This window comes from Bombina bombina, chromosome 7 (genome assembly GCF_027579735.1).
Source record: "Bombina bombina isolate aBomBom1 chromosome 7, aBomBom1.pri, whole genome shotgun sequence".
Classification (NCBI taxonomy): domain Eukaryota; kingdom Metazoa; phylum Chordata; class Amphibia; order Anura; family Bombinatoridae; genus Bombina; species Bombina bombina.
In genome coordinates, this window is record NC_069505.1 from 308,019,491 (window position 1) to 308,041,507 (window position 22,017).

Consider the following 22,017-nt stretch of genomic DNA (forward strand, 5'->3'; position numbering starts at 1 on the left):
CATCAGGATAAGGCGGTGTTGCGAACTTCTTTTACATTTTTACCTAAGGTTGTGAATTCTAACAACATTAGTAGAGAAATTGTGGTTCCTTCATTATGTCCTAATCCTAAGAATTCTAAGGAGAAATCATTGCATTCTTTGGATGTAGTTAGAGCTTTGAAATATTATGTTGAAGCTACTAAGAATTTCCGAAAGACTTCTAGTCTATTTGTTATCTTTTCCGGTTCTAGGAAAGGTCAGAAGGCTTCTGCCATTTCTTTGGCATCTTGGTTGAAATCTTTAATTCATCATGCTTATGTCGAGTCGGGTAAAACTCCGCCTCAAAGGATTACAGCTCATTCTACTAGGTCAGTTTCTACTTCCTGGGCATTTAGGAATGAAGCTTCGGTTGATCAGATTTGCAAAGCAGCAACTTGGTCTTCTTTGCATACTTTTACTAAATTCTACCATTTTGATGTGTTTTCTTCTTCTGAAGCAGTTTTTGGTAGAAAAGTACTTCAGGCAGCTGTTTCAGTTTGATTCTTCTGCTTATAATTTCTGGGTTTTTTTCATTATAAGATTTAAACTTTGTTTTGGGTGTGGATTATTTTCAGCGGAATTGGCTGTCTTTATTTTATCCCTCCCTCTCTAGTGACTCTTGTGTGGAAGATCCACATCTTGGGTAGTCATTATCCCATACGTCACTAGCTCATGGACTCTTGCTAATTACATGAAAGAAAACATAATTTATGTAAGAACTTACCTGATAAATTCATTTCTTTCATATTAGCAAGAGTCCATGAGGCCCACCCTATTTGTTGTGGTTATGATTTTTTTTTTGTATAAAGCACAATTATTCCAATTCCTTATTTTTTATGCTTTCGCACTTTTTTCTTATCACCCCACTTCTTGGCTATGCGTTAAACTGATTTGTGGGGGTGGTGAGGGGTGTATTTATAGGCATTTTAAGGTTTGGGAAACTTTGCCCCTCCTGGTAGGAATGTATATCCCATACGTCACTAGCTCATGGACTCTTGCTAATATGAAAGAATGAATTTATCAGGTAAGTTCTTACATAAATTATGTTTTATTGGTGCAGGTGTTTGCACATCCCAGAGCTCTGGTCCTCCATCTAAGCAGGCTCTCAGAAGGTCAGGAACATTTTCAGAAGTTTCGGAACTTCTCTGACGACCTCAGAGGGTGGCGGCGCATGCACGCCACTGACCACTGTAATGCTCCTAAATGTGCCCTGCTGAAATAGACTTGTATCTGCTACTAGACAGCCCCTACCCCTGACTGCCTGCCCTCCTCCCAGCTGGGCTGATCTCATTATCATTCCCCAAACACAACAGCACCAGCAAAGTGACAGAGAGGAAGAGGGAGGCGCATGAGCCGGGTGCTGCAGGAAGGGCAGTGGCTGACAGGAGTATGGTGAAAGTGAAGATCAGTGAGTAAGCAAGTACTGCTAGCTGCTTCAAAATCATTTATTGATTTTATGATTTAAATATTTCATGTTGAATGAATCTTACTGCAGCAGTTACACCAGGCATATGATATCATGCCTTGTAAAATAATATACAGTTACAGTAGGGGAAGGGTATGCAGAGAGCTGCATATACAGGATATATGGCCAGCAGGAGTGGAGGCATAAGAAACAGCCTATTGTTTGTGTTCTATCAGATTATATATATATAATCTGCACTTTTAAATTCTGTGACAGTATTAAAATTAACAGCGCATGCATATCGGCAGCAAGAGCCGACACAACTTCCTTGTCAGAATCTGCTCCCTCTGAGTGCGCATGTTGCTGATTGACATAATCGTATTCTACACATTCCTATTTAACATATGTGGAGTGCGATTACATCATACAGAGCATGCACAGTCAGAGGGAGCAGATTCTGACAAAGGAGCAGAATCTAATAGAACACCTGCATAAGCCCTGCAGTTCCTGTAAGGAGTGGTTTCCTAGTTTTGGCTATTCTATTTGGCTATATCTTCATATTTCACAGCAACAGAGTCATCTGTCTGCCTGGTACAAACACCACACCTCTTTGGTCTAGATGTGGAGGTCCATCATGCCATCTCATTTAACCCCTCTTGACTGATAGGGTAGGATGGAACACTACATTACAGTTCATGGCAGTTAGTAATTAATGCATGGCAACAACAAATGGTCATAAGGCTAAGATTGTAGGAAACAGATAAAAAAAAACAGAGAGGCACCAAAATGTGTGTATCAGTAGTATATACTGGCAAGGTGTGTGAAATGAAGCACAAGGTACTCACATTTGCGAGGAGCACACCAATGTGCTTGTAGGTGCAGGCCGGTTATCTCAGCTAACCGGCTAGCTGACCTCTGGTGCTGGTGCTGGAACTGGAAACAGTGATACGCTCCAAACATAAAGTTCAAATTACGGTATTATGTTAAAACATTTATTGTCCGAAACAACAAATAAAAACAAACCAATGAACTTTAAAACAGAGCATTAAAACATGTAATATTGCAACCCGTTTCTCGGCACTCAGGTGTTTCACAGGGTGACGTATAGAGCGGTCCCACCCGTGGAGAGCTCTATTATTAGAAATATATGCCCATTTCAGAATTCGCAATCGTCTTATACCCTGTCATTAGAACTTACTTGCATCCGATTGATCTTTGTTTACTGCTCAATTTAGAATTGTGTGCTAAAGAACATTTGTGTCGCGTGAACGTGCATCGCTTCTCAATCAGGAGATAATGTTCTAATGCATGCCCAGAAGAAGCGCATGACATATCTAAAAAGGGGTTGAACACCCCTGGGGGGGGGGGGGGGGCCGGATTCACAATAGTTGCTGTGTCAATCATTCTAATGGAGAGGGACAATATGGAGGGCAGAGGAAGCGCGGCACGAAAACAAAGAGAAACTGTATTTTTTAACCTTTAGTTATAAAATTTGGAAAAACGATGAATCAAAGTCCCCCTAATTTGAATTGGTTGACAATATTGCGTTAACGACTATAGGTGACTTCACATTCACTTTAAAGACAGCTTTGTGCCATTATAGGCCTGAGGCATCTTGGCATAAATGACAGAGCACCAGCAACACCACAGAAAAAAGCTAGGCATAGCACATGTGTTATAGGAAGTGATGAAAAATGTACACAGTGCAAAGGTGCTGCAGAGAGTGAGGGGGACAGTTCACAAGGGGAAAAAGTACAACATGTGCAGTGAAATGTCTTTCTAGGTTCACCAAGTGATCAGAGAAAACTTTCAATGGGAATCAGCACTGTTATTATTGCACTATTGCTTGACCAGAACTGTGTTTATAGGGACATGAAACCAATCGTCAGCTAACAGGGGGTGTCAATCATTAACTTATATTGCCGGTGAGCTGGAAACTACGGGCGTAGAAAGCAGCATCCACTGCTTATTAAATCTACTCCATGGTGTCTTCCTCTCAGGAAGGACCTTCTTTCTCAAGGTCCCTTCTTCCATCAAAACCTCAAATCTCTCAATTTAATAGCATGACGATTGAAAGCCAGATTTTATCTCTCAGTGGTTTTCCAGATCAAGTGTTAAATACATTGATTCAGGCCAAGACATATTGAACACAAAATCTGCAATGTTTTCATTTTCTGATGTGAGTCTATTACTGTTGGAACTATTTTCTTAAAATTCTACAGTTTTTGTAGGATGGTCTGGATAAGAGCGTATCAGTCAGTTCCCTTAAAGCCCACACTTCTGCCCTTTCAGTCTTGTATCACAAGAAGATTTTGAGACTTCATGAAATTCAATCCTGTGTTCAAGCTTCAGCCAGGTTAAGACTAGTTATCAGACCTGCTTCATCTCCATGGAACCTTTATTTGGTTTTGAGGGTTCTTCAGGCTCAGCAATTTGAACCTATGCATGGCCGGGACATTCATCTGTTGTCTTCAAGGGTTTTCTTTCTTTTAGCCATTTCATTATGTCAGGGTATCTGTAAATAAAATTTAAAAAAAAACTACATATGTATAAAATACATTTTGGTACTTCTGATCTGCCAATGCCTCCTCTGACATAAATTGTGTGGGCTGTAGTCATAACAGACAACCCCCCCCCCTTTTCCTTGGTTACACAGGAAAGAACAATAGATTTAGACCTTTGTAAAGATTAGACTAATGGGCCACTTCGAAGTAAATATTAGCATTATGGAGCCCTCAGATGTGTATGTCCATATATTGGTTTCTTGCCCAAGATGGGTAATAAAATTAATGACCCTTGTATAAAAATGTATATGTCCATGGATCTGAGAAATGCATTTCAGGTTTGTAATAAATTTAATGGATAACATATTCTTATATTTTTCAGGCATCTAATAAGTACATATATAATTGGTGCTTTAAATAATATCATATGTTTTATACACTCAGCAAGAGATATACAAATATGAAATATTTATATGGGATAGTAATCCAATATACATATAATTATATGAAACTACATCTGATTGCTGATCTCAAGGTATGTATGTGATATTAAGATGATAACTGAGAAAGTAATTGAGTCCATGATGAAGGTATTATAATCCTTTTAAATATTTTCATAGAAAGTATGATTTTAAACGCATTTTTAAGATATTATAAGTGGAGTATATTCATGTGTAATCTTGAAATACTCAGAAAAAAATTATATTAAATGGACCATACATGGAACATATAATTATTAAAACTAGGAGATTAAAAGTATATAAAATAGGCATTTGATAAAAATATATTTAAGAACTGTATTTACTGTATAGCAGTGTTGAAAATGAAACTGTTTGTCTTGTCTGCTGCCCCCGATGGCCTAAATCCAGAATTACAACCAAAAGGCATTTGGCTGTTAAAATGACATTTCCCAGTAGGCAATCATAGAAGAGGGCGTATCTAAATCTATCGAATGATTAAGAAATGGGAAGGAGTTTTGTCTCAGACACAAACTCCCTGCACACAGAGAAAAAGGATTTTGGCTGAAATTTTTTTCTTGGTGACTGTTTGCAATCCTGCTTGTTGCCATTTTTGCTTATAGAGAGACCAGTGTGCGAACACAGTTTTCTGTAATACAAATACATGGGACACTCTTTGTGGATAAGAGACTATCAAGATTAATTCTCTTACAAATGTGCATAATTCCCCTAAGACATATGACGATAGACATATTTGGATATTAACTGAATTCTCAAACTGATGATCTGGTAAAGTATAAGCAACTGTATATTTAATATTTTAAATCAAAGATATTCTAAAGCTTTAGTTAGATTGTAGTAAGTATACTGGTATTAAATATTAATGTTTAGAACGAATTTTGAATTTTAATATCATAAATTAATTACTATATATATATATATATATATATATATATATATATATATATATATATATATATATATATATATATATTAGAATTTGCCTTATTGTAGCTAATAAGAGGTTATTTCAGGTCAGACATATTGGCATATACATTGGCTGTTTGCATTAATAATATATACAACCCCTGGTATTTTATTGTGGTATTTTAATGCGATTCATTGTGAGGAAAGTTAATTTTAAAGGTATATTTTATTATGACCTGTGGTATAGAATATTATAATAGCATAAGCATGTATAATTTGATTCATAAGCTAGTCTCTACTTAATATATTTGAAGGTGTATATAAATTTTAACTAATCTAAAGAATTTAGGAATAAATACTAATTTCAAATGTTTCGTATATACATTTTAATTGGGGGTTTGTTTTAAAGAATAATAACAAATACATTGTATTATAACCCTGCTATATACTGACACTCAGCAGGCGAAGTATCTGGGCTTTCTACTTTATCTTGTGATTCTCCTTACCTGATTTTTTTTCTCATCAGGATAAAGCAGTTTTAAGAACAAACTTTTCTTCCTATGGTTGTTTCTTCATAAAACATCAATCAGGAAATTGTTGTCCCATCTCTTTTTCCAACACAAAAAAGCTAAAGAGAAATTACTTTATAAATTGGTTGTACTAAGCGACTTAAAATCTTCAAGCCACTAAAGAATTCATAAATTCTTCTTCCTTGTTTATACATTTGTGAGGTCTCCACAAGGGACAGAAAGCTACTGCAATCACGTTGGGAGCTTGGCTTAGAGATTTGATTCGCATTTTATACCTAGAAGCAGGGATGTCTCCCCCCCCAAACAAATTACTGCTCATTGTACCAGAACAGTCGCCACTTCTTGGGCTTTTTTAAAATTAAGCTTCCATTGAACATATTTGCAAGGCATCTAATTGGTCATCTTTACATACCTTTACCAAATACTACAATTTTGACATGTTTACCTTTTCTGAGGCTGCTTTTGGTAGGAAAGTTCTGTAGGTTGCAGTGCCTGTTTAGTACCTCTAGCTGCCTTAACTATTTTTCCTGCCTTATTTCATAGTGGTCTTGTGGACTTTTCCGCTTTGGTATAGGATCCCACAAGTGATGGCTCCCAAACTCTCACCAACTTATGAAATAAAATGTATGCTTACCTGATAAATTAATTTCTTTCATGATGGTAAGAGTCCACAAGACCTGCCCTTGTTTTTTCCTTAACAGCTGCAGTACCTGATAGTACTTCTTTTAACCTGGTATAACCATGAGTCATGGTAAAGTGGAAGGAATAAAAGCTCAGTTGTTTAGGGTGTTTTGCCTCCTACTGTAAGACTTGACATGTTATGGCTAGTGCACTCTCACCATCATGAAATAAATTAATTTATATGGGATGTGTTTATATATTCCTTTTCTTGAGAGCATAGTGAGGTAGCCTCAACAGTGTGCATGTGTCTTAAACACCATATGGCAGTAGCATAAATCTAGTGCTCAGAACATGTGCTTGCTCTAGAGCCTTCTTCAGTATACTCTCATAGAAAATAACTACTTTTAACCAGATGATACAAAAAAAGAAGTAAATATGATGATAGAAAAAAATTTGAAAGTTCTATTTTTTTTAATTGTACATTCTATCTGAATTCTGAAAGTTATATTTTTGTCCTCCATATTACATTAAAATTCTCAAACCACTAATAGGAGTATGTGTTTTGTTCCTCAGCAGATCATGTCTGGGATAATGAAGATATTTCTACTCTTATCATGGGCTCAAGTGACGGGTTGTAGTAAGTTAATTCAATTATAGATTATATATAGCATAAAGACTATGGGGAATACCTATCAAGCTCCGTATGGAGCTTGAAACACCAGTTATGAAGCAGCAGTCTAAAGACTGCTGCTCCATAACCTGTCCGTCTGCTCTGAGGAGGTGGATAGACATTGCCGCAATTCAACCTGATCGAATACGATCGGGTTTATTGACACCCCCCTGCTAGCAGCCGATTGGTCCCGAATCTGCAGGGGGCGGTGTTGCACCAGCAGTTCACAAGAGCTGCTGGTGCAATGCTGAATGCAGAGAGCGTATTGCTCTCCGCATTCAGCGAGGTCTGTCAGACATGATCCGCAATGTCGGATCATGTCCGACAGGCCTTTCACAATTAGACCCCTAAGGAGCCTTGTGGTTGGCAATACCTAGCTGTAATACACCAATAGTCAGTGAGGATTGGTGTGTGTGTCCAATCTCTTTAGTCTTTCAACCTTCATTGGACTCACCAACCTATTAAGCTTGACCAGTTCTACACAGCTGGTTCTATCAGAGCTTGACCATGCTATGCAGCTGGTTCCATGAAGATTGTTCATTGCATTGTTTTCAATGAATCATCTATTTATTTTAATAATAAACTATTACATAACAAGATTCATCCAGTGATAGTATAAAATTGAGGAATATTATTATTTTTTATCAGTAATACAGTAATATTGCCAAATGCACATGTTAGGATGAACCATATGGGGCCAATTTATGATGCTGCGACTGCAACATAAGTTAAGAAGCAAGGGTCCTTAACTCATCCACCACCTCTGAGGCCGCGGGCTGCAATTATCCCGATCAGATACGATCGGGATGATTGACACCCCCTGCTAGCGGCTGATTGGGCGCGAATGTGCAGGGTGAGGTATTGCCCAAGCATTTCACACGAAATGCTTTGCTTTCAGCATTTATCGTCATCGATGTCGGGCGGACATGATTATGTCTGCCCGAACATGATAAATTGGCCCCTTAGTCTGAAGTTAATGGTTTCTTCAGAGATCTACTGATCTCTCTCTGGCTATTTATGATCAATAGCTATACGTACCATAACTAGTTAAGCCCCAACTATTAAAAAATTGGACCTATTGATGCTATAAAACCCTTTACAGGTTACCTAATAGAAGATCACTCATTCAAGTGAAATAGAAATTACCAGCCTTCTGGAGAAGTTAGCCAATATTATCATGATGCAGACAGAGGTCCTGAGTAGCACCAACACATCGCATGATGTAACCAGTAGAGGTTAAGACACCTGTCTGCTATCCTCCTTTATTTCTTGTTACATTGATATGGTCCAGCCATCCATATAGTGGCCTACCCTATCATAGTTATTTTATTTCTGCCCACTAATATTGTACTGTCTTCTTATTCTTCTCACAGTTGTCTAATACTTTGCCTCTCAATCTTTATGGATCATTTTTATTTTCCATATCTCCTAACATTTGTCATTTTGGCCCAGTGTTTTTAGAGGATAGGGTCAGGGTGATTGTTGGTCAGAGAGTAGATATTTCTTGATGTAGTTTGGGAAATCCATGTGTGGGACAGAGCTTCCAAAGGAGAATCATCTCAAAATGTGGGATTATAAGGAGCTCTGCATTTCTTTAATTTTTAAGATTTTGGTTTCATTGCCTACTTGCAATAACCAGTATCTGGTTGTGTTAAATCAGATGTGCTACCTCAACACTAAGGTCTTTTTATCTTGATTTTGTCACCCTACAGGTCACCTCTTGCCACCCACAGATTTCAGGATTTCAGTTGCTGCACTTGGAAAGGTTGAATTATCCTGGAAACCAAGTGTTACTCCAAAGGATGGATTTAAAAGGATGGAGTACATGGTTGAAATTCAGATTCCTGGAGAGAAAGAAGAGATGGTAATGGGGTTGTATATAACACCTCATACAAATACATTAAGCATTTTACACACATACTCTGTAAAACCAACACAAGCTCTATGCATAAACATATTATGGCCATTGTATAACTGTCTTGGTTTATGAACTTGAGTATAGGCAAGTATAACAGATGTGTCTCACTGGTTAATAGCAGTGATGTAGACAAATACAGTATTCAAAGAACAGCAGGACTTAGACTAGGCAAATAAGACTCAAGTCTAATAAAGGTCAAACCAGAGAGACTGTAAACCACTGACAGGGGCCAATTGGGCTGATATTTGGGACCTGTCTTAGGTATGGCCAACAGGTGCAATAGTTATATTGGAATAACCAACAGGACAATAAATATGTTGGTATAGCATAAAGGCACTAATTTCAAGCTGTTATAAGCTAGGCAGGTACAATATGCAGGTAGTAGCCAGACTTGGACAATAGGCAGATAAGGACCAGGCAGGTTCAGTAAAGTCAGGTTTGTAATGCACAAAAAAGGATACACTTGCGTTCTCTTAAATACCGGCACACTGTAAACACTATAGCAGAGTAGACAAGGTGCACCACTGTGACAAGCTGCCAAGGTTTCCTTGAACAAGAAGACAAACCTAATTGTTTTACTGCTTTTCACAAATTTGACTAATGCTATAAGAGTGTTGGGATCTCCAAATCTTGCCACGGTTATCTTTATGACATCATTGCTTCAACCAGTTAAGACAGAGCACTGGTTACTTATATTTTTTTTTATATACCAACTGGCATATCTTCATCTTGCCTTAAGCAAGCCCACATCACACTACTCTTAGAGATGGCCTTTCTTGACTGATCCTCAACGCTAATATCTCACCCAATGCCTAAGGCTGGCTAAAAATATATTTTCCCCACAGTACTACACAAAATACACAAGCTCTTCACAAATGCTCCCACTGCACAAGGGACTCAATGCTCAGTTGGCAGCTGTTTTATACCAGGGGGATCAGGAGATACTTCGAAGTGACCTAGTGACTGCAGTTCTCCCCCCATCCTCTGGTAAGCAAATATATGGTGATACAACTCAGGCTCATCCTGACATTCTGTGGTTACCACCTTCAGAAGAGCTGGGGTCTAGGTAAGTGTGTGTGAAACTCAGGGTAATTCCAACATGTGTTTACACTACAGGAGCAGAAGGGACTCGAGCCAAACATCTAAGTTGCTACTTACGCACAGAGGAGCCTCTGCATGTGTCGCTCAGTTGTAATTGGACAGCAGGGAAAAGAGCCCCCCCAGACACTCAGTATTTTATGTACTACAGGTAAGGTGGAAGAAATTCCATAAAAAATACCGAAAAACGTACATAGAACTTTTTATGTTAGTTTTATTTTGAATGCATGTTGTCCAAGCAAACTGCAGCTCCATGCATGACTAATAATACTTTTCTGAGTATGTTCTTTTCCATGTAAAAACCTTCCATGAATGAATGTGCAACTAAAAACATTACATTGCACCATCAAGAACTGGCTTGCCCAACATAAGGCCTGTGCAGAACATTGGAATGTGAAATATTTACAATAAACACATTGTTAAAACCATTATTAAAGGGACAGTCTCTTTAAAATAAAACTTTTATGATTCAGGTAGGGCATGCAATTTTAAAAAACTTCTCAATTTACTTTTATCATTAAATTTGCTATGTTCTCTTGGTATTCTTTGTTGAAAGTTAAACCTAGGTAGGCTCATATGCTAATTTCTAAGCCCTTGAAGGCTGCCTCTTGTCTCAGTGCTAGTTCATGTGTGCCAAATATATAACACTGTGCTCACTCCCGTGGAGTTAATTATGAGTCAGCACTGATTGGCTAAAATGCAAGTGTGTCAAAAGAACTGAAATAAGGGGGCAGTCTGCAGAGGCTTAGATACAGAGAGGTAAAATGTTAATAATATAACCGTATTGTTTATGCAAAACTGGGGAATGGTAATAAAGGGATGAGCTATCTCACACACAGTAATTCGGTTGTAATAGCAAACAGGAGGTTAAACTAACTTGAGATACGGACACATACATAAATTATATAACAACAAAATGTATTTATAAGTAACAGTATGTATGTGCAAGACTTAATAACACCAATAGCTACTTACTATTTTAATGGGATGTATGAGGTTGATAGGATGGACACAGTTTCTGAATATTTGGTGGAATATTAGATAAAGACCCTCGCATTTCATCGTCAAGCATTTTTAAGCTTCCTCTTCCTATCCATATATCAAGAGCAGGAGCAGCAATGCACTACTGGGAGCTAGCTGAAAAAAAAACCCACTTTGACTTCTGACTTCAGATCAGCGTTTAAGCTGCTGCCCTCAGAGCTCCGTGAGTCCGACTGACTACTGCCCATGCTGCAAATACACTGCTATCCCACTCACTGACCACACATGCAGTCACAAGCCGATTGAGGAGACTACACGTGCAGTCAGGAAGGAGCCAATGTGCTGCTAAAGCCGCCAAAGGGAATAGTTTCAGTTCCCACTGAGCTGCACCAATAGGTTAAGATGATCTGTGACCCACTAGGTATCAAACACGAGTCAACCATGTGATATGCGTAGCAGGCAGGCGGAAAGTCGGAAACCAAAAAAATTAAAAAAATAAAAATTTGTGCTGAAGCAGGGACACACCTACATACTGCTGCCGACACACTAATGTGTCACGACACACAGTTTGGAAAGCACTGATCTATCTTTATAAACAATAAAAAATCTGTCATAGACTGTCCCTTTAATTATAAATATTGCATAAATATGCTTTTTCATGTTCTCATCTACTTGACTGCAAAGGGATCCAATCACATATTATATATGTATATATATATATATATATATATATATATATATATATATATATATACATATGTAGATCTAAAATGATGAATTAAAATAATCAGTCAATGCTCTAGAAAAAAGGCACTTGAGAGGTGGTATGATTACTTTATATAAATTTATTCAAGGGCCACATACAGAGTTGGCGGGAGTGCTGTTTATTCCAAGGAAAGTGTTTGTGACAAGAGGTAACACATTTTAAGGGATATGAAAGCCAAAATGGCCAGATAACGAGTGGATCGCTTATTAACAAAACAATCCCGGTCAATCGTTAATTGTGGTAGAAGTAATTTTATTGCGCTTGTCAGGTTGCTAACCCGACAATCAGAAAAAGCCAAAGTTATAATATTGCATGCATGTTTACATATTCCCCCATAGAAGTCAGTGGAGAAAAAAAAGTGTATGACATCCCCCTCTTGCGCAAACCTGATTACATATTTTCATGTTCGCTAACCCAACATGAAAATATGAATACTTCACATTCCAATGTTCTTCCCATAAAAGAATATGTTCTATTTATTCAAAAATATTTCTACATATGATGGTATTTTGGTACAATATATATCTATACCTATATATCTATATCTACATTGGCTTAAGTCTGTACTAAGATAGTCTCTTGGGCCTGTCCATACAGAGTGTTAATGGCTTTGCATTATTTTTATAGGTACGAAGAGTGGACAAAGGCTTGCAAAGAGTATGTGACAGAAGTTGGGACATTGCGTCACATCAGCTGCAGAGTTCCCTCTAGTTACATTGATCTGCAGGAGGGGGAAAAGTTCATTGTGCTCATAAATGGATCCAGCAAAAACCTTGAGATCCAGAGCCTTGAACAGATGTTTTCTCCAGAAGAAATAGGTGAGATGGTGAAAGTGCAAATAAACATTACTCTGTGCAGATGTCCGGTGGAAAACGTTTCATTATTCTTTTTTTTTTAGCTCTGTGTATTGCTAAGTATTTTGCAATTGTGAAGCCATAGTATACTGTTGACATTTGTGCATCTTTAAAGGGACATGAAAATGAATTTTGTTCTTTCATGATTTAGAAAGAACATGCAATTTTAAACAGCTTTCCAATTTACTTCTATTATCTAGATTTGAGCTGCCAATTGTGCACAGGTCAGCATTACACAAGCAGTAGCTTGCAATGGAGTCAGGTGGATGAGGTTCCTGATAGCCAACCTTTTCCGCCCAGCAAATAATAAATGGAGACCTATACTACAGGCTCTGCCCCCTCGCTCACATTGAGCTATGCCAGTGCTTGGACATAGGCACTAACTGTACATTTACTTCTCTCAGTTAGTGAGATAGATACTTTGGGGTCAATTTATTATTGTGCGAGCGGACACGATAGGATGTAGCGTATCACGTCCACCCCAAATCGATAAATCCTGACAGCATATGCGATCGTGCTTGTGTGCGAGTAGGGTGTTAGTTTTTCCCCCACTTTTTTTTCTCCATTGACTTCTATGACGTGCACAATATTCTAACCTTTTTGCGTGCGTCGGTTTACCGCGTGAGTGATAACTTTTTACTTTCAACTGAGCGCTACCCGATGTGTTGCAAAATCTACTTCTAGTGGAGTTAGTGCATAAACGAAAGCACTAAATAGCACTACATTAATAATCTGGCCCATAATGTGCACTCTTGTACTCTTGGTGCCTCAGAAAGTGTGCATGCAAAAATATTGTGCTCTATTTTATTAATAGAAGTAAATTGGAAAGTATTTTTTAATTTTATGCCCTATCTGAATCGTGGAAAGTGCCCCTTTACGTTCCCCTCATTAAAGCCATTTTCTAAAGTTCCCCATTCTGGAGAGATTATCTTGTCACTACTGCAAGGTCCCTCAAAGAATTTTATAAAGACAAACTCTAGTTTGAGATCTGTTTATCTCATTAAGCAAGTGTCCTGGGTGTGAAGGAGAAACACATAATGTACATTACAATATTATGCTCAATAACAAAAAGGTTTTGCATGATTTATCTCCATATTGGTGAGTTGATAATAAGGGCCAGATTATCAAAAACTCTCCGGGTTTTAGGATATCGGGCCATATGAGTACCCTAGAGCAGCGGTCGCCAACCAGTGGTCCATGAGAAGATGCTGGTGGTCCTTGACACCATCAAGCAGGAATTAATCTCTTCTGATGGTGTCACCCCCTTGGCTGGACATCAGTGAAAACCGACGGAGGAGTAATTAAATTACAATCTTCCTACGCACGTTGCGTAGTACTGCACAACTTGCGTAGCTAGATTGTATTTTTAACTCCTCCCGCCCGGTGGGCTGCTCAGAGGAAGATGCTTCCATTCTAAAGCCAGCAGAGGTTGGTATAGTCTTGGCTTGAAATAGTGGAATTAAAGTATGTAAAAAAAAAAAAGAAAATCTTAATTTTTTCCCCCTCATATTTAATTTCTTTTTTTCCCTTTACCTGTCTCTTTGTAGTTTTCCTAATTCCTTCAGATGGACTTACATCACTGTTTGTCTTCCTCCCTCCATCTTTTTCTTCTTTAATTAAATTTTTTTTTTTTTTTTTATTTATTATGTTTTCAGTTTACAAAAAAACAAAAAAGAAAGTCAAACAATCATTGTACAGCATAGTTGTAAACTCTTAAGTCTGCAAAGATTACAAAGTCAATTTTAACTATTAACTTATGTTCCATTCTAAAACCATTCACTGATAGATATTAAAACTATCATTCTTACCTAATATCTCCTACAGGCTAATTCTCCTATTATCATTGAATCTCCTATGAATCATCCTGGATCCGGGAGCCGGGGGGGGGGGGGGAGCGACACAGGCAAGCCCCTGAATCAGTAGTCCTACCGACCGTGGTGATCTTGTCAATGTGTTGTGTCTTGAGATGGTAAATGTAAATTTTCCCATAAAAATCTGGCGTCTAGGAAGAAGGAGAGCTTGTTCCGTTTTAGGAACCCATACTCTTCTAATACCATGAGTTCATTGGTTCTTTCGATCCACGACTCCTTAGTTGGGGGGAAGGGTGTCTTCCATGCTCTAGCTATTAATGAACGAACTCCATTCAGACCTATCTGTACTACAAGAGATCTCAGCTTACATGTAATGTGGGTAGTGTCATTTAATAGTGCTATTCTAGCTGTTAATTTAAATGTGTCGCCCACCAATCTTTGAAGGTATATTTCCACTTCCTTCCATAGTTTCCTAATTAAGGGACAATCCCACCATATATGTAGTAAGCATCCCTGTCCCCCGCATCCCCTCCAACACATACGCGAAGAGTCAGGGTATATTGTGTTCAGTCTAGTTGGAGTCAAGTACCAACGAGACAAAAGTTTATAGTTCATTTCGAGTATTTGTGGGGAGGTAGAGGATTTTTTAGTCCTTTGGAACATTTTGTGCCAGTCTTTCCTATCTATCTCCGCATGAAGGTCATGTGCCCACCTCGTTGTGTAGTTTGGTAATGTGGTATTTTGGGGTTCTAGCAAAAGGTGGTGTGATACTGACAAAGGGCTCTGAATTGTCTTTTCACTGTTACACAACCGTTCAAAGGGGGTCAAAGAGCGGAGGAACTCCTTCTTGTGTGGTGATGTCTGTAGGAAATGCTGAAGTTGTGCATACTTAAGCCAATGTATGTATCGTCCTTCTGCAGAGGTCTCTAACCTGTGTCTGCTCAGTAACTTCCCCTCCTCAATAAGTCTACATAATGGAATTGTGTATCCCCATTCCTTAAGTCTTCTAAATCCCCTATCCAGACCCCCCACCATTTCTGTGTTGAGAACTATAGGGAACAGTGGAAATCTAATGGATGAAATATGAGGGTATAGGGTCTTTATCTTCTCCCATTCCTTAAAGAAGTGTTTATGTACATTTAATTGTCCGCATTGTGGTGGTCTTAGATCCGAGTGGACCCAACATACTGCTCCCACAAATGGAATCTGTAGGATATGGGAATCAATAGACACCCAAGCTTTATGAGATGATGAACCATGCCAGTCCAAAATTCTCTGGAGAGTCACTGCATGATAGTACTCCTCAATTATTGGTAATCCCACCCCACCCATAGTTGTAGATCTGTGTAGGGTGTTTCTATTAACCCTGGGTTTTATCTTGCCCCATACATAGGTGTTTATCTGTCTTTGTACCCGTGTTAAGAACCCATAGGGAAGGTGGATTGGTAAGGCTTGTAGTAGGTATAGGATTTTAGGTAGTATTGTCATTTTAATAGAGTGGATTCTACCCCACCATGAAAGTGTTTTAGTGGCCCAAGTGTTCAGATCTCTTGATATGTTATTGAATAGGGACTCAAAGTTTTTCTTGAAGAGGGTTGAGGGACTCGGGGAAAGGTGAATACCTAAGTATCTGACTGACTCTGACTGTAGACGCAAAGGGCAAACCCGTGAAAGTTTTTGGAATTCTGATGGACTCAGTGATATGTTCAGTACTTCTGACTTAGTTTGATTTATTACAAAATTTGAAAAAGTGCCAAATTTCTCAATTTCCCTGAGTATCATTGGGATGGTGCTATTAGGAGTGGTGACAGAGAAGAGAACATCATCCGCGTACATTGCGATTTTAAACTCGTTAGGCCCTATAGTTATACCATGTATATCTTTGTTGGCACGTATGTGAGCTGCGAGTACCTCCATAGTCAATATAAACAAGATGGGGGACAGTGGGCACCCCTGTCTCGTGCCGTTTCGGATCGAAAATGGATCTGATAGCATGCCATTCACTCTAACTCTGGCCTGTGGGCAAGTGTAAAGGCTACAGACTCTATCTATCATTTTGGGGCCGAATCCAAATATTTCTAATGTTTTTTTAAGAAATTGCCAATTTGTCCTATCGAACGCTTTTTCTGCATCCGTTGTCATTATTACTGCCGGTATGTTGTGGAATTTTGCATATGACGATAGTGTTAATGCCCGTATTGTGTTGTCTCGTGCTTCTCGGCGAGGTGTGAAGCCCACCTGATCAGTGTGTATGATATCGTTTAATACTAAGTTTATACGGTTTGCTATAAGTTTGCTAAAAATCTTTATGTCCGAATTGAGCAAGGAGATAGGTCTGTAGCTACCCATTTGATCCTGTGGTTTATCTGGCTTTAATATTACCGCAATGTGCGCCGTTAACATTTCCGGTGAGAATTTTAAGTCACTATCTATGGCCTGAAATAAGGACAATAAGTGAGGGGCCAAAATGTGTTTAAAAGTTTTATAATATGAGTTAGTGAACCCATCTGGACCCGGACTTTTCCCTGTTGGGAGATGGGAGATAACTGTCAGGATTTCTTTTTGTGTGAATGGCATGTCCAGATCTCCCTTCTGAGATTCTGTCAGGGGGTTCAGGTTGGCAGTTTGTATATATTGTTCCATGTCTCTGATATGTGGCGGCGTGTCTAATTGTTCTAGATTGTAAAGTCTTGCGTAAAAGTCCCTAAAACTGTCTGCTATTTCCTTGCTGTCATGGATATCTGTCCCAGACTGTTTTTGTATTTTGTGTACATGTGTTTGTCCAGTTTTGACGTTCAGAGCCCTTGCCAGTAGTGATCCCACTCTGTTTCCCTCGTAAAAGAAAGTTTTTCTTAGTTTAAGTGCTGACTTCTGTGCTTCTCTTGTAAGTATATTGTTAAGGTCCGTTCTGGCCTTAGTTATTAGCGTTAAAAGGTTAGGGTCTTTTGGTCTTTGTTTATGTTCTATTTCTAGTTCTCGTAATTTAGAAAGTAAGGAGTCCACTGTCATGTTATATGTTTTCTTCATATAAGCTTTATGTTTGATGCACTCCCCTCGGACCACTGCCTTATGTGCCTCCCAAATGTTGAGTGATGATACTTCTGTGTTCATATTAAACTGGAAGTATTCTGTGATTGAGGTGGTTAAAGCCTTGTTTGTTGGTGGGTGGTTCAGGAGATATTCATCTAACCTCCAAATAAAAGGGCTTACTGGGGTTTCTGGCCAATGTATGGACACATAGACCGATGAATGATCCGCCCATGTGGTTGGTTGGATATCTGAGTCTGTCACAAAGGATAAGCTGGATTGGTCTATGTACATATAATCCAGCCGCGAATATGAAGCCCACGGGTGTGAGTAAAATGTATAATTCCTTTGCAAGGGATGCTGTACCCTCCAAATATCTATCAGTCCAAGTTGTCGGAAACATCTATAAACCAAGTCTGGGGGTCTATGTGCTGCACTAGTATTAATGGAGGTTGTGTCCAGGAGGGGGTCCATAGTTACGTTGAGATCCCCTCCCAAAATCAACACACCATTCCTATGTTCTAGGACCAGGGAGAGCAGTCTTCTAAAGAAGGGTGTCCTACCTGAGTTGGGTGCGTAAATATTGACAAATGTCACTGGTCTGTTATATATCAATCCAATTACTATGAGTATTCTACCCTCTCTGTCCCCTACTGTATTGATCAGCTGAAAAGGTGTGCTGCGGTGTAACAGTATACCCACCCCATTTTTTTTTTTCCATTGGAATTAAAGTAACCTGTTGGGAAATCCCTTGATGAGAATTTAGGCTCCGAGGTTTTTGAGAAGTGGGTTTCCTGGACAAATATAACTGAGCTTTTTTGCTTAGCAAACCACCTCAGGGCTATAGATCTTTTAGAGGGGGAGTTGAGACCCTTTGCGTTCTGGGAAACTATGGTTATGTTTCTATGCATTGTGTCTTAACAAATGTAGGTGTGTAGTCTTACTTTGTGATCTGATGACATCTTTTGGGAACGCCTGTATCGCTCCCCAGCCCGGAGGACCCCAAAAAAGGCTCTGTGATTGTAAGAAATAACTTAAGCAATTTAGGAGAAATTTCTGTAAATGGAACAAAAAAAACACATAAATATTAAATAACTTACTAACTATAAACTGAACAGTAAACCTAACAATATAGTCTATCCCATTATAGACTAATCTCATATTCTACAAGTGGGAGGAGACAGCAAACCAACTGCTGCTGCTACTCCTGCCAATTGAAAAACAAAAGGTAATGTCCAAAATTTATGTAACAGTTTCTTTAATCATGTAGTAGAAGCCTGTTGATAGAAAGAGAGACAAAGACAGCCAAGGCTCTACAAACAATCTGCCGCTACCATTTCAGACTAATAGTCTATTTATACCTTATCATGTCCAATAATAACCTTGGGTCTTTTCTATATTGAGGAGAGTCCTGTGAACACTGCTATCAGTAGCTTCATAGCGAAGCGATGTTGCTGGAATCTTTGTGCGTATGTTTCAGAAACATCGATTTCGCTTTCCTCTGGACTGTTGTCCATTTTTGTCTCTGTGCTTTCGGTGGTAGATGTTGGACTGGGCCATCTTCTTGGCCTTTACCAGATTCCTCGGGTATCCTTGGTTTTGCAATATTTAATTGCGTACAGAAAGTGTCTAAGTCCTCCAGGTCTTTATAAACAGCCTCTTTATTGTCTTTTAAAGCTCTCAGAGAGAAGGGAAAGCCCCAACGATAGGGCACTCCTAAACTTCTCAGGTGCACTGTGAGAAATCCCACATCCCGGCGTTTTGATAAGGTGAGGGGACTTAGGTCTGCATATATTTGAAGAGGGGTGTCTAAGTAGCGAACAGGTGATTTTTTTCTTGCTGCTGCCAATATATTTTCCTTGTCTTGGAAATAATGACACTTCAGGATGACGTCCCTAGGTGGTGCCGAGGGTTGTGGTTTCGGCCTTAATGCTCTGTGAGCTCTGTCTAACATTATGTCCGTGTCGGGATCTGTACCAAGCAGGAAGTGGAACAAATCTTGTAGATATTGTTGTAGATTTGCAGGCAAGATGGTTTCTGGAATCCCTCTTATCCTTAAATTCTGTCTGCGACCTCTGTTGTCTAGGTCCTCAATTTGATTTTGCAATTGTATAATCTCAGTGGTCTGATGCTGGAGTTGCATTGTGGTCAAATTTGTAGATTCTGACACCTCTTCAGCATATTCCTCAAGTTGTACAACTATGTTGCCTAGTTCTGTGATGTCTTTCTTGACTTCAGCCATGCCATCTTTGATTAGTTGGCTAACCTGTTGCATGAAGGTTGAAAAATCCTCTTTGGAGGGTAAAGCATTTAGGTCTGCTCTGGTAAGGGGAGAGTCTGCTTCATGTGTGATATCTTCCGTGTGAGCCCTGTCTTCTTCTAAGTCGGAAGTAGGAGAGCTTGGTGTTATGGCGCCAGGTGTAGCCACTGTCTTAAAGAAAGAGTTCATTTTAGAACCTGAGGGATTGACTTGTTTTTGGACTTTGTCCATTTTTTGTTGTCTTTTAGATGTCATGTCGATGCTTTAAATGTCTCTGGTCTGGTTCAAAAGCTACTCAGTGTTGTATTGTAGCCTGTAAGACCCTGTACCAGCAGTGATATTATCTGTTTTGCAAAGTAACTCTCTACATTAGGCTATGTCCTTAGAGTAGCCTGCACTGGGTCTCACAACACTGTCTTATCTCTCTGGTGGATTGCAAGGTATCTGTTGAGGTATATATGCACTGCCTGCGTTTCACAGAGCTGTAAATTTATGACCTGAGCAATACACCGGAATACTGTGAGAGGCTCCGCTCTGGCTTAAGGGATGATCTGTAACCCCTGCACATGTAGTTGTTCAAGGTATGCTTAATAAGGCATCTTCTATGTATAGGGGTTTCTTGATACTGTTGTTACAGAGCCTCCCTGTCCTTTGCTGCTTCTAATTAGATTGCAGATTATACTAACTGCATGTTTATAACAGTCTCTCTCTATCTCTCATTGGGCTGCAGGAGCGTGATTAGGGCTGTACAAGAAGCAGGGTTTAATATGGTGTCTGCCACACGGTAGTTGTGTCGTTGTGATGCTTATAAGGTTAAATGTATGCCACAGCCCCCTGTAGCTTGCTGCTCTACTATTTTATGTCCCATGCATGTTTGAAATACAGTTCAGGTGTAGAACTCTGGCAGCCAGCCTCCCAAACACCTATTATCCCTGTGTGAGGTTGTACCTTAGCTTACACGAACGTCTGTCAAAGATGGCGGGCTCCCGTTCTTCCCTCACTGAGTCCTGCTAGTGCTGAGGTGAGTATGTCAGTCGATGCCTTCCTCGATCTGTCCGCTGTGCCGCTACGATGTTTCGGCTGTGTCCGGTAAACTCAGACCCGCCACCACTTCTCCTTTTAGCTCTGCCACAAATGGCGGTTCGCGCCAATGATACTGGGTGTTTAGGCCCTGTCGGCTGTAAGTGAGGAGCCGTATCTGTTTCCCCGAAAGCTGGTTCTCTTCTCACATGGTGCCGTTACGTGCCCGTGGGTTTCCCCTGACATCTACTCAGCCTGAACTTTTAATTAGGTCACTTGGACTGCTTTTAAATGTTAAGGCAGGAGTTAGCTTCACGGAGCACTAAGTATTTGCGGCCATGCTGTTCCTTGGCCGGCTCCGCCCATCCTTTAATTAAATTTTAATTCTTTTTCATTCTAATAATTTTCACGCGCACAAAGCCATTCCACCTGAATTCCAATAATTGCCATCCAGCAGATTAGTCATGTCCCACCAGTATTTTAGTAATTGCCAGTAACATCAGTCGTGGTTAGAACACATCCTTATTGAGAGCTTTCTGATATAAACTTTATGATCCATGATCATAAGTAGTTTTAAAAAATTCCTAACTGTGGCGGTAACTTGAAAGTCTTGTGGTCCTTTTAAACATAATTCTTTTTCCCCCACTTTCTGCCTCTCTGTTTCCAGCTCAAAACTTCTCAGGTGCACTGTGAGAAATCCCACATCCCGGCGTTTTGATAAGGTGAGGGGACTTAGGTCTGCATATATTTGAAGAGGGGTGTCTAAGTAGCGAACAGGTGATTTTTTTCTTGCTGCTGCCAATATATTTTCCTTGTCTTGGAAATAATGACACTTCAGGATGACGTCCCTAGGTGGTGCCGAGGGTTGTGGTTTCGGCCTTAATGCTCTGTGAGCTCTGTCTAACATTATGTCCGTGTCGGGATCTGTACCAAGCAGGAAGTGGAACAAATCTTGTAGATATTGTTGTAGATTTGCAGGCAAGATGGTTTCTGGAATCCCTCTTATCCTTAAATTCTGTCTGCGACCTCTGTTGTCTAGGTCCTCAATTTGATTTTGCAATTGTATAATCTCAGTGGTCTGATGCTGGAGTTGCATTGTGGTCAAATTTGTAGATTCTGACACCTCTTCAGCATATTCCTCAAGTTGTA

General features: G+C 39.4%; 1 protein-coding gene across 3 annotated transcripts in view; it reads left to right on the plus strand.

Moving 5' to 3' along the window:
* The window catches only part of IL5RA (interleukin 5 receptor subunit alpha), a 117,852-nt gene that overhangs the window by 13,146 nt on the left and 82,689 nt on the right, over window positions 1-22,017 (plus strand). For 2 of the 3 annotated variants that reach the window (XM_053720928.1, XM_053720930.1), the window contains exons 2-6: window positions 7,040-7,100; window positions 8,846-8,997; window positions 9,897-10,038; window positions 10,168-10,300; window positions 12,524-12,714. In XM_053720928.1, coding sequence (XP_053576903.1) covers window positions 7,043-7,100; window positions 8,846-8,997; window positions 9,897-10,038; window positions 10,168-10,300; window positions 12,524-12,714 — 676 coding nt within the window. In that variant the 5' untranslated portion in view covers window positions 7,040-7,042. Of the gene's footprint in view, window positions 1-7,036; window positions 7,101-8,845; window positions 8,998-9,896; window positions 10,039-10,167; window positions 10,301-12,523; window positions 12,715-22,017 lie in introns of all 3 variants that reach the window. The other variant, XM_053720929.1, reaches the window with a different exon arrangement.